Source organism: Salvia miltiorrhiza, chromosome 3 (genome assembly GCF_028751815.1).
Source record: "Salvia miltiorrhiza cultivar Shanhuang (shh) chromosome 3, IMPLAD_Smil_shh, whole genome shotgun sequence".
Classification (NCBI taxonomy): domain Eukaryota; kingdom Viridiplantae; phylum Streptophyta; class Magnoliopsida; order Lamiales; family Lamiaceae; genus Salvia; species Salvia miltiorrhiza.
In genome coordinates this window covers 5886669-5903524 of record NC_080389.1, presented here as the reverse complement: position 1 = coordinate 5903524, position 16856 = coordinate 5886669, and the positions used below count along the sequence as shown (strand labels likewise).

Here is a 16856-nt window from a genome sequence, read left to right as displayed (position 1 = left end):
ACCCTAGAAAGCATCCTCTAATTGAAATTCACATTATCATTTTTCCCCCTCTCGCCAGTAATCTCGTCCACCGCCACCTTCTCCAGAAAACTCCCCGCCGCAGCGAATCTCGCCGTCAGAGAGGTCTCGTTCTTCGTGCCTTGATAGAAGGGCGCGACGGTGGTCTCGGAGAGGGAATACGATTGGTAGTAAATCGCGGTCTCAATGTGATCGTAGCCGAGATTCATCTTCTTGTTAGGGTTTTTGGTGGTCAGCTTGATCTCGGAGGTGAAGGAGATGAGCAAGTCGTTGCCGAGCGTGAAATTGGAGATAGACAAGGAGTCGACTCGAAACTCGGGGAGCTGGGGACGGAGGATGAGCCAGACGATGAAGGTGACTGTGCCGAAGATGACGATGAGGCCGATCACGAAAGCGAAGATGCGGCGGAGGCAGGTGGCGCGGCGGACGGACTCGGCGTCGTATTGGTAGTTCTGCTGCTGGTTGGGGATGGAGCCCACTAGAAAATTAAAAAAAAAATTAAGTTAACGGCGTGTAACAGTCGTTCAACGCAGGGGGAAATCTGCACCCTTCTTCCGAGACTTTGGGGAGGTCAACGCGCATTGACCGAGAATGGGGGGCTAAAAGCTCTAGGGGGTGTAGTTCAGGGGGCAATCTGCACCTTTGCCCTTTATAGATAGCGTCTTGAATAGATCCGTTGGAGGAGATTGATCTTCAGAAATTTGCCATTGTGAGACAAAATTTGAATCTGGGCTCAGGCTTTGAGCTTCGTTACTCCTAATCTGAAAAGATTTGTGTCCTTGCGTCCGTGGGAGTATGGTGCTCCAGGCGTATGTAGCACAAAAGAAAAAACTTTTGTCTTTAGGAGGACGATCTTTATATCTTGGCATTTAATGCGGTTGTACTTGTTTACTTTCCATGTGGCTTCCTTAAACTAGAGTTTCAGTCCGCGACAATGAGAATAACTCTGAGGATTTAAGAGTTTCAGTCCGCGACAATGAGAATAATTCTGAGGATTCCACTGATAATTGGCTTTAGTATCAGTCCGCTAATTCCATCGTGGCATGTATTAGTATTTTCCTAATACTGACTGTTTAACCTTATTTTGTAATGAGTTTTTATGGGTGTTTAGATGTGATGTTGGTTTATATATTGGTCTCGTTCACTCAAGAGTTAATTAATTTGAGCTTTTGTGCTAATTTTATTGGCTCAGGATTTTTTGCTCAAATTGATTAATCAATGGATAAAAATAAAGTCAGAATTGAGTTGAATGATCTGAAGAAGAATTAAAGCTTGTCTCGATATGAATTCGTGGACGAAAACGAATTTAAAATCAAACTTATAACGAAGAGGAACAGACAAAAACAAAAACATCCCACACCTTTTACATTTAGTTAATTAAGTCCACTAAATGTAGACCATTATGATCATATAGATTAAGATTATCAGTTTAAGTCAATTCAGTGATATGAATACAGATATCGATTGGTACGAGAAGCAATTGATTTAAATTACTATGTCTTTTAGCAAAAAATATGTTATTAATTTATTCTAATTGCTCTCATCGAATAGTGCATACGTTGTCAGTGCTCTCAACAATCAACAATCTACCATCTAGCTAGCAATTGCATAATTATATCAAGAGAAGTATACTATGTGGGAGGTGCATGTATATAAATCAAACAGCTAAGTTGCTCAATTCATAGTCAAATGCCAAAAGTAATGAAAAATGCAAAAGAGGCTTGAGAAATTAACCATAACCCAATTTTTATTCTCACTTCATTCTCAATACTTGAAAGAATTAAACTTTTAGGGAAATATTCTATAGGAAACGTAAACCTAAAATTTCTAGCTAGAAATTAAAGCAACTCATATGAAATTAAACTCAGTTTGATCATCAATAAAAGCCATTATAGACTCCTTGTTAATTGATATGACAATTCAGACTAGATCGAGAAATAATCACATCAGATAAGAGAATAACCACTATGTTTTTTTTTTTTTATAGAGACATTGAATTATTCAGTCCAAGATGTGAACACAAGTTCTATAAACTATATATATGGAGAGAAAGCAGAAAAGCTTCAATTCTCAAAAAAGGCTACAATACCAGACTTTATTTCCATCTTTCATAAATCTTCTGGCGAGACTAAACTTTCAACATAGACATGAGTTGAACGGTAATCGCAACAAACCTTGGGACAACGGAACACATTATCATGGCGATCAAAAACCAACAAAGTGGATACACAATTTACCAAAATCTCACCGTTTGGACCCTCCACCAATGGTGCTGGTTGAAGAAGCTCAAGAAGATGAGAAAGAGTCACCACTTTCTCCCAAGACTCCTTCATAACCCAAACTTGAACGACTGTTCCACAATAATAATGATTAAAATGTAGCGCGCAAAGGCAACCACCAAGCACACCCAATAACTTTTGAGCGCGATACTCTTGATCAATGGGAAGCTCAGTCCTTCCAAACACCTCACTCTTCAAGTCTAAGAAAATAATAACTTCTTTATATCCTTTATAATTCGTCCAGTAAAGCTTCCCACCTGCAAACACACCCTCTTCGCAACGATATGTACATAAATCCTTGCAGTGCTCTATTGTTTTCCATGATTTTGTCTTTGAACTATAAAGTTTACCGGCCCGCTTCAACTGGTAATTATCAAGCACACTCACAAACACCTTGTACTCACCACTCGATTCAACCCAACCGAATCCAAAATCACCAACAGATCCGACATTAGAAATTTCTGGCAGTTTCTTGGAGATTCCTGTGGATGGATTCCACAAGTGAATTTCACTTGGTTTTTCGAGAATGCAGAGCAGCCCATTATAGCACCCCACAATTAGAAATCGCATCAATAATGTACCAATATTCGTTGGAGCAGCTAAAGGAGATAAAGAGGTAGGATTTGCTGGCTCACTCATAACCGACAGCAGAGAACATTGCACAGGCCAATCATTAAAATAATCAAACACATAGTTCTTTAAAATGAGCCTTTGTTGGGGGAAAGATGGGTTTTTAATTGAATTTTGATGATGGGTTTTGATGAAACGTTCGCTATCAATTAAAGAGCCCCATGATTTCGAAACGCACCTGAACTTCAAAAGTGAATTCACCGCAAGTCTGGATAGTATTTCTTCAATGGTTTCTTCAGGAAGATGGAGAGATTTTCGACTACTTTTTCTGATCTCCATACCCAAGCTTCGATATATTTTTTTAGGGATTTAGGTTTTTGTTTGTATTTGAAGTGGCGTATTTATTTCGAGGGTTTCAGAATTAGAGAGTGATTCGGTTTGTTTGTTAATTACTAATTAGGGTTTACTAATATTCAATTAATTTTTGTAATAACATTAATTTTTTCAGTATTTAACTTTTAATTAATTATTGGTCACAATTTCTTTTTATTAGTAATTCATTATTGGGACTAGTTATTCCGTAATTAAGGTAGGTTTTATGTTGTTGCGAAACTCTACAATTTGGGCCAGATTTTGTTAACGTGGGCCTCATAGATATATATTTTTTCGAGTGATTATAAATGTGGTGTGTTTGCTTTTTATCCCTTTAAATCGAGGGATAATAAAAATTTATATCTTTAAATGTTTCTTTTTTTATTTTATATTTTACACAAACATTATTTTTTCTTCCTTATTTTCACTTTAAAGAGGGATAATATTATCACACCAAAAATGGTCATTGAAGTGAAAATATAGAAGAAAAAATGGTATTTGTATAAAATATGGGATAAAAAAGCAAATATTTAAAGGCATAAATTTTGTTATCCCTCCATTTAGAGGGATAAAAAGCAAACACACTATATTTTATATTTTGCAACCATTCACCATTCTCAATACTAATTACAACACATTTTCACCACTTTCAATATTAATTATAACATTTTTTTTCTCCACTATCAATACATTTAACAACTTTTCTTTAAAAACAGTTCTCTACTAGAAAATTATTTGGGGGACGAATGGAGTATGTTGCTTCTCGATGGTTGACATTTCATTAGCTTTTTTCCACTTTGAGCAGTGAGATTTTATATATCCTTGGATTTGACAGAAACTACACCTAGACTTCGGCTTTTTTGGGTGTGTAAAATTTTCATTGGACAATAATGGATAAAAAAAGTGAGAAAATATTTTTTTTTTCTTCGTTTTTTTGTCACATATTTACTAGATATGAAAAGATGAGAAAATGTTGGAATATATTTTCACACTCTTTCCCTAGGATAATATTATCCAACGTTTGAGAAAAAATGAGTGAAAAGAAGCTGCCCGAAAAAATATTCCATCCAATCCGAAGAAAATTTTCCTTCATAATAAACATGTGAAAATAGTGAAAATGAGTGAGAATGTACTTTTTCTCTCATTTTCCATCAAACTAAACGCACCCTGATGGAAAATGAGAGAAAATGGAGTATATATTTTCACTATTTTTTTCATCATTTTTCACATGTTAACTACGATATAAAATTTTTCTCTGAATACGGTGTAATATTTTCTCATGTTCCTTATTTTCACTTGTTGGGTCCCAGGGTGCTACTGAATTGGTGTATGGGGAGGGAAAATACACCAGTAAGCTATTTTTACTTTTGAAAACTGGAATCAATTTCTAACTGAAACTGAAGTGTAGTGAAAGAATAAGATCAGTTAAAGAGCGGGTAAAGACTGATACTGATAATGAGTTAGTAAAGGTAACTTCAGTATTTGAGACTGGTCAATATACTAAAGTTCAGATAGGGTTTCAGTCTTATTAGTTTTCGAAATTAGAGAAGTGTAAGTAATCTTACTGATTATCCGAAGATTTATCAGTTAGACTGATTACACTTGCGCTGAAGCGATTTAATGTAAAAATCTTTAGTGAATCAGATTATCAACTTTAATTTAATGGTCCATCATTTAAGTTATCACTTTTTAGTTTCAGTAGGGTTTGTGCACGAATACGAAATAGAAAAATTGAAAGCAAAAAAGAACACAAGGAACTTTTACGTGGTTCAGAAAATAAGTCCATGGTCAGTTGATTAAACTGACAATCTCTCCGCTTGTACTTACGGGTCTACAGCAAACCTAGTTTGTGTTTGTGCTTACAGGTGCACAGCAAACCTAGCTTGTGCTTGCGGGTGCACAACAAACCATGAACTGAAAAGAACTTTTTTCAGTACCAACACACTGGGTTGGATTTCACCTTCTTAGCTTGCAAGTGCGAAGAAACCGACTGTCTAGTTTACGAGTACTAAACAACCTAGAGTTCAGACAATTATCTCGAACTCACTCTCAAGCTCTCTTTTATCTCTTTTGAAAGGGGGTTCGAATTACCAACTAGATTACTGAGAACAGACTCTCAGTAATCGGAGCTTAGGCTTAGGGTTTACAAGAAATTTGCCTGAGGAAATAAGAGAATGTAAGTAATAAGTGAACTAATTGTTGAGTTTTGGGTATTCTCTTCTTCGATTCAAACTTTAGAATGCAATGAGTTTGCTGAGTTGCGATTTTGGCAGAGGTTCAGCTTATGCGTTTGATCGGTGAAGATTGAAGTTGATCCGTTGAGCTCTATTTATAGGTAGCGTCTTGAATAGATTCGTTGAAGGAGATTGATCTTCAGAAATTTGCCATTGTGAGACAATATATGAATCTGGGCTCAGGCTTCGAGCTTCGTTACTCCTAATCCGAAAATATTTGTGTCCTTTCGTCAGTGGGAGTATGGTACTCCAGGCGTATGTAGCACAAAAGAAGAAACTTTTGTCTTTAGGAGGACGATCTTCATATCGTGGCATTTAATGCGGTTGTACTTGTTTACTTTCCATGTGGCTTCCTTAAACAGGAGTTTCAATCCGCGACAATGAGAATAACTCTGAGGATTCCACTGATAATTGACTTTAGTATGAGTCTGCTAATTCCATCGTGGCATGTATCAGTATTTTCCTAATACTTATTGTTTAACCTTATTTTGTAATGAGTTTTTGTGGGTGTTTAGGTGTGATGTTGGTTTATATATTGGTCTCGTTCACTTAAGAGTTAATTAATTTGAGCTTTTGGGCTAATTTTATTGGCTCAGGATTTTTTGCTCAAATTGAATAATCAATAGATGAAAATAAAGTCAGAATTGAGTTGAATGGTCTGAAGAAGAATTAAAGCTCGTCTCAATATGAATTCGTGGACGAAAACGAATTTAAAATCAAACTTATAACGAGGAGGAACAGACCAAAACAAAAACATCCCACCCTTTTTACATTTAGTTAAGTCCACTAAATGTAGACCATTATGATCATATAGATTACGATTATCAGTTTAAGCCAATTCAATGATATGAATACAGATATCGGTACGAGAAGCAATTGATTTAAATTACTATGTCTTTTAGCAAAAATTATGTTATTAATTTATTCTAATTGCTCTCATCGAATAGTGCATACGTACGTAGTCAATGCTCTCAACAATCAACAATCTACCATCTAGCTAGCAATTGCATAATTATATCAAGAGAAGTATACTATGTGGGAGATGCATGTATATAAATCAAACAGCTAAGTTGCTCAATTCATAGTCAAATGCCAAAAGTAATGAAAAATGCAAAAGAGGCTTGAGAAATTAACCATAACCCAATTTTTATTCTCACTTCATTCTCAACACTTGAAAGAATTAAACTTTTAGGGAAATATTCTATAGGAAACGTAAACCTAAAATTTCTAGCTAGAAATTAAAGCAACTCATATGAAATTAAACTCAGTTTGATCATCAATAAAAGCCATTATAGACTCCTTGTTAATTGATATGACAATTCAGACTAGATCGAGAAATAATCACATCAGATAAGAGAATAACCACTATGTTTTTTTTTTTTTTTTATAGAGACATTGAATTATTCAGTCCAAGATGTGAACACAAGTTCTATAAACTATATATATGGAGAGAAAGCAGAAAAGCTTCAATTCTCAAAAAAGGCTACAATACCATACTTTATTTCCATCTTTCATAAATCTTCTGGCGAGACTAAACTTTCAACATAGACATGAGTTGAACGGTAATCGCAACAAACCTTGGGACAACGGAACACATTATCATGGCGATCAAAAACCAACAAAGTGGATACACAATTTACCAAAATCTCACCGTTTGGACCCTCCACCAATGGTGCTGGTTGAAGAAGCTCAAGAAGATGAGAAAGAGTCACCACTTTCTCCCAAGACTCCTTCATAACCCAAACTTGAACGACTGTTCCACAATAATAATGATTAAAATGTAGCGCGCAAAGGCAACCACCAAGCACACCCAATAACTTTTGAGCGCGATACTCTTGATCAATGGGAAGCTCAGTCCTTCCAAACACCTCACTCTTCAAGTCTAAGAAAATAATAACTTCTTTATATCCTTTATAATTCGTCCAGTAAAGCTTCCCACCTGCAAACACACCCTCTTCGCAACGATATGTACATAAATCCTTGCAGTGCTCTATTGTTTTCCATGATTTTGTCTTTGAACTATAAAGTTTACCGGCCCGCTTCAACTGGTAATTATCAAGCACACTCACAAACACCTTGTACTCACCACTCGATTCAACCCAACCGAATCCAAAATCACCAACAGATCCGACATTAGAAATTTCTGGCAGTTTCTTGGAGATTCCTGTGGATGGATTCCACAAGTGAATTTCACTTGGTTTTTCGAGAATGCAGAGCAGCCCATTATAGCACCCCACAATTAGAAATCGCATCAATAATGTACCAATATTCGTTGGAGCAGCTAAAGGAGATAAAGAGGTAGGATTAGCTGGCTCACTCATAACCGACAGCAGAGAACATTGCACAGGCCAATCATTAAAATAATCAAACACATAGTTCTTTAAAATGAGCCTTTGTTGGGGGAAAGATGGGTTTTTAATTGAATTTTGATGATGGGTTTTGATGAAACGTTCGCTATCAATTAAAGAGCCCCATGATTTCGAAACGCACCTGAACTTCAAAAGTGAATTCACCGCAAGTCTGGATAGTATTTCTTCAATGGTTTCTTCAGGAAGATGGAGAGATTTTCGACTACTTTTTCTGATCTCCATACCCAAGCTTCGATATATTTTTTAGGGATTTAGGTTTTTGTATTTGAAGTGGCGAGGGTTTTGGTTTTTGTATTTATTTCGAGGGTTTCAGAATTAGAGAGTGATTCGGTTTGTTTGTTAATTACTAATAAGGGTTTACTAATATTCAATTAATTTTTGTAATAACATTAATTTTTTTCAGTATTTAACTTTTAATTAATTATTGGTCACAATTTCTTTTTATTAGTAATTCATCATTGGGACTAGTTATTCCGTATTTAAGGTAGGTTTTATGTTGTTGCGAAACTCTACAATTTATTTCTATTTAAATTCTATTTTTTAGTTTGGAATTTGTAGTTGTATATTTAGACATTTCCCTCTTGAAGGACGTGAACCTAGGGATGGCAATGGATTTTGGACCCGGTTCAGATCTGCGGATCCAAATCCTTTTTTTAGGATCTAGACCTTATAAAAGATGGAGAGTTTAAAATTATTTAAGGTCATTATCTTAGGGCTATTTGTAAAAATAGGCCACTATTTTTCGAACTTGCAAAAATAGGCCTATTATTTTAGTTTTTGGTATTTTTAGGTCACATATGTACCCAATCAGGCTACTTTGGGCTACATTTTGACCCCAAAAAGTGGCCTATAAATGCTGAATTGAGCTCAAATGTGGCCTAAAAATGCCAAAAACTAAAATAATTGGCCTATTTTTGCAATTCCGAAAAATAGTGGCCTAGTTTTGCAAATAGCCCTAAGATAATGGCCTTAAATAATTTTAAACTCAAAAGATGGACCTCTTGGATCTGGACCGGATCTAAGTTATTCCTATAATTTCCGAATTTGGATCTGGAGCAAAAAATCTTAGACCTACTACACTCGAGTGTACCTCCGCATCCTTTTTTTAGGATCTAGACCTTATAAAAGATGGACCTGTTGGATCTAGACCGAATTTGGGTTTTATTCCTATAATTTCCGAATTTGGATCTGGAGCAAAAAATCTTAGACCTACTACACTCGAGTGTACCATACACCCGGGTTGTACCATGCCCAGATTCTTATATCCGCAACCCGCTTAAAAAAAAAAAGAATCACTAAAACTCTACGGTCTCTGCCCCTGCTTTCGGCTGAATCATTAAAAAGTTATGGGCGGCCATGACCACAGCAGCATTGTTGCCTTCTGTGTCTCTCTCTCCCGGTCGAGCGACAGCAGGCTACAGTACCACCGCCATGGCCGCCAACCCTTCTACTTGACCGACGAGCAGCGGCAGCCCCAATTAAGCAGTCGGCTTCGCCCCTTGTCCCTCGTTACTCCCTCGATCGACAGGATATGGTCCATATGGAAACGTGTTTTCCGGCAGCTGGGATGCTTCTGTGTCTGAACGAGAGTGTGAAAGGGTTGGAGACGACAAAGCTGTTGTCGATTAAAGCAACTGACATTTTTGTTAAGCACTTCAGTATTATTAGTGTTCTTTGTACAACATGAAAGTGTTCTTTATAATAGTATTAATATCATTTTCATATAGTATCATTTGTAGAACATAATAGTATTTTTTTAAAAATTTGATAATAGTGTTATTTATATAAAACGATAGTGTCATTTGTAAAACAAACTAGTGTCATTTATATAACATGATAGTGTCATTTCCATAATTCACGGAGCAATTATAGAAACACGGCGTCCTATGCGGTGCAGAATGAATTTCTAGTCTTATATATGCGCCATATCGTAGAAAGTAAATAGAACTAGAGCACAATTATCAAATATTGCTAGTTGATATTGCCTTACTTAACGAATTCCGATCTTAATCGTGACATAATTTTTTTCTTGGGATAAATGAGGTTAATATGAACTAAAAAGAAATACACTCATAAGAATTCTTTTTCTTCATCAATCTAAAAAAGTATCAGCTGCCAAAGTAAACTGCCCAATGAAATATATAAGAAATTAAAGACTAAAGATTCTTTCGAATATTTTCTTCCTACAAAGCCTACTACTTCAAACTATTCTGATAGAATTTTATTTATCTTTTTATGAAGAGAGTAACCTGCAATCAAATCGCTCGGCACAGATTCTTGTCGGGGACCGGAGAGACTAAACTTTCGATGTAGAGATGCGTTTGCAAGGAATCTCTAATTTTCTTCATCTGCAAATGCACATCATCTCGTGCTTGATCGTAGAGCTTAAAATCCGACCCATGAACTTGCCGAATCTCCGCCTCGTCGACTGCGTAAAATGGGGCTACGGATGGAAGAACTTCACAAGGCTCATAAACAACACCATCCCTCACTTTCACCCAACAATCCTGCTTCATTACCCACACATCAAAGTCTGTTCTCTTCTTTTCTAATATCATGGTAAGGTGACCCTCGTTCACGCCCAAGCGCACTGATTCTGCGCCACGTGGAAGCTTCATCACTCCAAGCTCCTCCTTCTTCAAATCAAATGTAGCAATTTCATAATTATCCGTCTCATCTGTATTCTTAATGTGAAGCCAATGAAGCTTTCCACTCACAAAATGCGCCTTACTATGTATCAAACCGATATCAAAAAACTCGACTGTTTTCCATGAATTTGTGTTTGAACTATAAACTCTACCCATAAACTTTCTACTGCTACGCAAAACCACAAACACCTTGTATGCACCGCTCGATTCATCCCAACCGAATCCGGATATGGACGAGGGCCAGTCTCTATTCTCTAATACCAATTGTGGTAATTCCATGGAGATTCTGGTGGCAGGATTCCATAATAAGAAACGCCCTCTCCTGAGATCAATGCAGCAGCAGACCAGCCCATTACAGCACCCCACTATACGGACGGACTCCATATTAATGAGCCTGTGATGGGAAAAAGCAGTGTTTCTAGATGCATTTTGGAGGTGGGTTTTGATGAATCGTTTGCTGTCAATCAAAGAGCGCCATGACCTCGAAACGCACCTGAATCTCAGGAGAGATTTCACCGCAAGTCTTGACAGTATTTCTTCGGTGAGTTCTTGGGGGAGATCGAGATCTCGGCGAGTGTTTGGGATCTCCATAGCTGGCGGCGGCAGTGGCTTTCGAGGGTTCGAGGTATTTAAGATAAAGGGTTTTTGGTTGCAGAGTTATAATTGGAATAGAGTTTTATTTCACACGGGTTAGATATTATCAACCATTATTTCAATGTAAATCCATATTTTACTAGTTTAATACTCATATTTATAATTTATAACTAAAAGATAAACTATAAATCACTGTTTTATCAACTACATCTCATGGTCTAATTCCCCCAACCCAAAAAAAAAAAAAAAAACTACATCTCATTATCATAATTAAATGACCTGAGATTGCTCAAGATTGAATTAGTTCGAAATTGATTTTGTTATAAAGGGATACCAAAACTTATAAGGCCAGACTTATTATATAAGCGACATTGTTTCGAGTCTAAGAGGTGTTTGGTCGAGCTTATAAGCTTTTTAAAACAGTTTATAAGGCCTTCAAATTGTTTGACAAAATAAGCTTCTAAACAACTTTAGTTATAAAAATAAGTTTCAACAACTTACAAAATTCTCAAAAGCATAAATTTCTATATCCTAACATATTTTTTCATAATATTATACTCCCTTCGTCCACAATATCGTTTCCACTTTGTGGACGACACGAGTTTTAAGAAAGTAGCGAATAGTATGTTGATAGTATTGAATATTGTTGTGAGTGGAGCTTGGGTCTCACTATTGTTGCGAGTGGAGTTTGTAGACCTTACTATTATAAATGGAAGTGGAAATGATATTGTGGACAGACCAAAATAGTAAAAGTGGAAACGATATTGTGGACAAAAGGAGTATGCAATAATCAGTTTACAAAAACTATACAACTATGATTTGTTACCCTACTAAGTTCATCTCTCTTCGATTTTCTCTCTAATAAGGATTTTCTCTATTTAGTTTATAAGCTCAATTATCCAAACATTTAGACAACTTATAAGCGAATGAGAAACTATATATTATAAAAGGTTATTAGCGCCTAAATACACCAATTTTGGGAGTAGTTTGGTTTTGTATATGAACTTTGAAATGTGTAAAAAAATGCATGAACTTTAATATTGTAGCAATTTTATCAAAAATTCAATTTCTAGATGTTCAAACTCTATAAAAATCCTACGATTTAGAGGTTTAGAGATATCTTATACAATATCCTTTAGAGTGTCTTATACGATGCTATTTTTTAAAACGTCCAATGAGTAAACGTCGATATTTTGACTTGCCACACATAAGCTTTAATTTGTGTAAAAATTAAATTTGTGGCAAAATTACTACAACAATAAAGTTCATGTATTTTCTTACACCTTTCAAAGTTCACGTGCAAAACCAAACTATCCCCAAAGTTTGTGTATTTAGACGCTAATAATCCTATTATAAATTCTTCAAATATTTTATAAGATATTGGAGCTTATAAGCTTAGCCAAACAACGCATTATAAAATTAAGTTTTGTCTATAAAACTATATATCTTGTCTAATCCATCAAACTAAAAACAAACCCCCATATAAAATAGTAGGGCATGTTAAGTCTTGCCAACAAATGAACTTATCCGAAAGTAGAAACCGATCACACCAAGTAAAGAAATACAAAACCACACTTTATACGATTAATAATTACCTTTTTCCAAATAAAATATAACTATTTCCTTACCTGTTTTATGCTTATCTAATACACTTCCTTCCCCACAAACACATACAAAACTTGAAAATCGAAACGAGCAAAAACATGGTCGGAATTGGAAATAGCACCAATTCTACAAATCTTAGTAAACTAGAAAAAGAATTCGGACTTCGGTGGGCCAGTAGCCCACTAAGGTGCTATCACCAAAGCCCATCCACCAATTTCCCAATTTGGGATCCTATTTTCAGATGCTCAGTTTTCTATGCTCAGTTTGACCTGTTAGAGGGCACTGCATCTAGGAACCATTGTTGCACCTACACAAGTTTAAAATGCATGATCTAAGGCCAAAAAAAAGATGCTTAAACGAGCACGAGAAATGGAAGATTTGAACTAAATGGAAAACCAAGAACGAGGTGATTAGTAATCAAAATAATAAACAACATAAGCTTCTTTTTGCATTGAAAGCAAGTTGAGACGAAAAGAACAATTTCAGCCTCCCGTCTATATGTTCCTTAGAGAGGCTATAATGACAAAGGCTGGTGATATTATACGAAGAAAAGTAAATTATACTTAATAATTGGAAGTCATCCACAATTATTAATTGATGAAACACGTAGCTGCAAAGGTAGCCAAGTGAGCAAGTTTCAATAGCATAAACAGAGAGAGAAGTTCGTACCTGCAACTCTTTCTGCTGAAACAACACCAAGTTCATTTTTTGCAGTCGACAAATAATAAGCTCGAGCATCACCAAGGGACAGCTTTTCAGGGGAGAAACATTAAGGATAACAGAACAATGATGTCGAATAATAAAATCAGTGAGTATCAACTCAATTGGTAGACTGAATTTTAAACCATTTCAAACATTGGGATCGAGAAAAACAGAGAGTAATACGTGTAGATTTTATCTAATCAAGGTTTTGCATATAAAAGTGTCAACATTTATCGAAAGACAAATATGTTGGTCAGGTATGGAGGATACAACTAAAGCTTTGACTATGTCGCCAGGACGGAAAGAGGAGTGCATTTCTACTTTGTCAATCTCCGTCGCTCTGACATCTTGCTGCCTGTCATATGTTCAAAAAATTAGTGACAAACACCCTTGGACTTCTATCAGTGATTCCAAGACAAGGTACTCGTCATTCACAGCACTCAAAATAAAAGCAATGCCGGTAATTGGAAAGTGAAAAAATCGCAATGAAGATATCATGTGCATTAACTGTGGTCTCAATCACAATTAGTCGAGAGAAAAGCCAACAATGCCTAAAAGAGTAAAAGTTATTTCACATACCTAATGATGCCCGTGAATTTTTCACATACCTAGTGATGCCCGTGAATTTTTCTCGTACGGACTTGGGCCCTACACATACTATATCTGCGGAAGCCATTTTAGCCATCACCTTTGTAACCTGTCACAAGGATAAAGAATAAACATAAGCATAATCAGAACCGTCTCAAGGTTGCACAACTTGCAATCAGCAACCTCTTCTTAACTATGATCGCTTTCTAAAACCAAAGCGCTTTACAAATGGATTCAGCCTATAAACTCGTGGAATGCATATAGAATAGAACCATGCAAAATCCAACTTCCCTACCATATCTCACAAAATTGCCATCTAAATCTCCACTAGATTCCCCTTAAAAACTCAAATTCCAAAAAACAAGCAAGTTGTGCACCAGGCATCCTAATCATTTCAGCAGTATTGGCATAAGCAAAAACAAATAAACTCAAATATAAGACTATCAACTCGAAATGAGCCAAGCTAAAATACGCAACTCGAAATTAAGCTTGACATCATTCGGCTCGTTCGTTAGCTTGTAAATATAAGACTATCAACTAGATAATAGTATGCACATTACATTTTTAGAAGAAATAATTCAATTTTGAAGGAATACAAAGTTGATTATATTTGAAGAGGCTACTAAGGAGGTGCATGGCTGAGCTTATAAGCTCCTTAAAACAACTTATAAGCTTTTGAGAAGTGTTTGACAAAATAAGCTCCACAAAAATATGTTCTTCAACCCCAATTAATTTTTTCATAACCTTATAAGCAACAATCATTTTACAAAATAATCCTACTGCGATTTTTTATTTTCAATATATATCCTTCCGATTTCATCTCTATAACTCACAATTCTATCTCTAGAGGTCAATCATGCAAACATTTTAACAAGTTATAAGCTCTTGAGAAATTACATCTTATATACCGTTAGAACATCTATAAGCCCTAAGACTTCAAAATGTTAGCTAAATTAAGCTCTAACTCAGCTCATAAACAAACCAAAATCAGTCTTTCTAATATTCGACTAAACTTCCATAACAAAAAAATAAATAAAAATAAATCAGCAGATTGAAAAATCTTACTCTTGCAGTAACAACAACTCCGGGCTCCGGCACCGGACCGTGTGCCTTGTGACCCTTCACCTCCACCGTCGCCCTCTAACAAACAAAAATCCACAAATAAATTCCCCAAAAAAAAAATTGAATATTCAATCCAATAAAAAATTATGGCATTTGATTACCGGGTCGTCGGAGTCGGGAGGGGCAGGAGTGAGAGAGCGGAATCCAGTGAGAGAGGCGTATATGGCTTTATCGTGGGACGAGAAGTAAGCGCCGTAGCCAGGTTTCAGCTCTAGAGCTTTTCCCAGTATATCACCCGGCGTCACGAAATTCTCTTCTTCTCTCTCCTTCATTGTATTCTATTCCTTAAGAGTTAGAGAGAGAGAGACGGAATTCCTCTTTGCAGGTGGCGGTGGCGCAAACGGAGAAGACCTCAGAGAAGCAGCAGATTTGCCGCTCTTTGTTTCTGTATTCGTTTATTTTGTTTGGGCTTTTCTTTGGTTTACTAGAAATTTCTTTAAGAGGAATTTGGGCCAGATTTTGTTGATGTGGCCCACATGGATATATTTTTCTCGACCAATTTTAAACAAAGTTTTCAATTTTCTCACAATAGCTCTTTATTTTAAAAAAATAATAAAAATAATTATAATTGTACTAGAAAAAAAAAATCAGAGAAATCCCAATACAAAATTGAAATATAGACATAAAAAGAATGGCGATAAAATATTGTTTGGCCGTAGCAACCACGAGTTGTGTGAGGAAAGCAACAAGTCGGGCAAATCAGTCCTTTGCCTATAAGTACCACGTGGGATCCAACAGGCATAGAGGAGAAGGATAAGAAAGGAAGATCAAAGTAGCGCAGCAGACGGGCGAGGTAGGAACTCAGTGTGGAGGCTTGATATGGGCAGAAGGTGGCAGCGACAAAGAAGAGGCCGACAGGGTCAAACCAGCACTCCGTCCATATAAGGAAAGAAATCTCGACAAAATTAGGTCTGAAGATTTGGTCGCATCTCTAGGATTTTGGATCCAGCCGCAACATCATGGACTTAGCCTTCTCTAGCCCTAATCGCCTCGATTAATACTTGAAGGGCTCCTTGGAGAGCAATCCATTCAGAGACTGGTTGCTGCGCAAGGATTTTATTTTGCTGAAGTTTAAGCTTTGCCCAGGCAGTGGGTGTAGTTAGTTTTATTTTTGCTTATGTTTGGAACGACACTTTTGGCCGTAAGTACTTATTTACTTTAAGCAATATCAATTCACTACTTTGCCTTTATGTTTTTCATTATGTCTTTTGCATTTGTTCTTTACTTTATGTCTAGCTAATTTTATATTCTGATTTGGGCGAGATGGTCTAAGCATGAGCACTTAACTCGAGAGATCTAATTTGGGCAAAATAACTACATGCGTATATTCTCGATACACTAGATTTGATTAAAATACAATTTGGGCAACTTGGTTAATTAACTGATCACTAGTTAACTAGGGAGTTTTGTCTACAAGTAACCTCTGGGCAAAGGCAAAATGTCATCGACCCCCCCCCCCCCCGGAGAGTATAACGAGTGTTGGAGCCGTGACTGTGGTGAAATATTCCATGCAATAGTCAAGTTTGATCTATCTAAGGGGGGTGTATTCGTTGTGGAATTTGATGGATTTCTATGGATTTTAAAAGTCTGGGTGTATTCGTTCAAGACTTTTAAAAGTCTGCAGAAATCTGGGTGTATTCGTTCAAGACTTTTAAAAGTCCATATAAATCTGGGTGTATTCGTTCAAGACTTTTTAAAATCCATACAAATCTAGGTGTATTCGTTATTCCATTGACTTAAAATCCAGAATGACTT

The 16856-nt window shown here is 36.3% G+C and overlaps 3 protein-coding genes across 3 annotated transcripts in view; all 3 read right to left on the bottom strand.

Moving 5' to 3' along the window:
* The window catches only part of LOC131017211 (uncharacterized), a 47248-nt gene that overhangs the window by 11491 nt on the left and 18901 nt on the right, over window positions 1-16856 (bottom strand). The window lies entirely within an intron of this gene.
* LOC131017205 (F-box protein At3g07870-like) lies at window positions 9852-11124 on the bottom strand. The gene is made up of 2 exons (XM_057945941.1): window positions 10984-11124; window positions 9852-10884 (listed from the first exon to the last, which is right to left on the bottom strand). The coding sequence occupies exons 1-2, from the start codon at window positions 11079-11081 to the stop codon at window positions 10098-10100; spliced, it is 885 nt and encodes a 294-aa protein (XP_057801924.1). The 5' UTR covers window positions 11082-11124; the 3' UTR covers window positions 9852-10097.
* Window positions 12939-15482, bottom strand: LOC131017212 (uncharacterized). The gene is made up of 6 exons (XM_057945950.1): window positions 15203-15482; window positions 15045-15119; window positions 14000-14088; window positions 13662-13746; window positions 13359-13440; window positions 12939-12996 (listed from the first exon to the last, which is right to left on the bottom strand). The coding sequence occupies exons 1-6, from the start codon at window positions 15371-15373 to the stop codon at window positions 12962-12964; spliced, it is 537 nt and encodes a 178-aa protein (XP_057801933.1). The 5' UTR covers window positions 15374-15482; the 3' UTR covers window positions 12939-12961.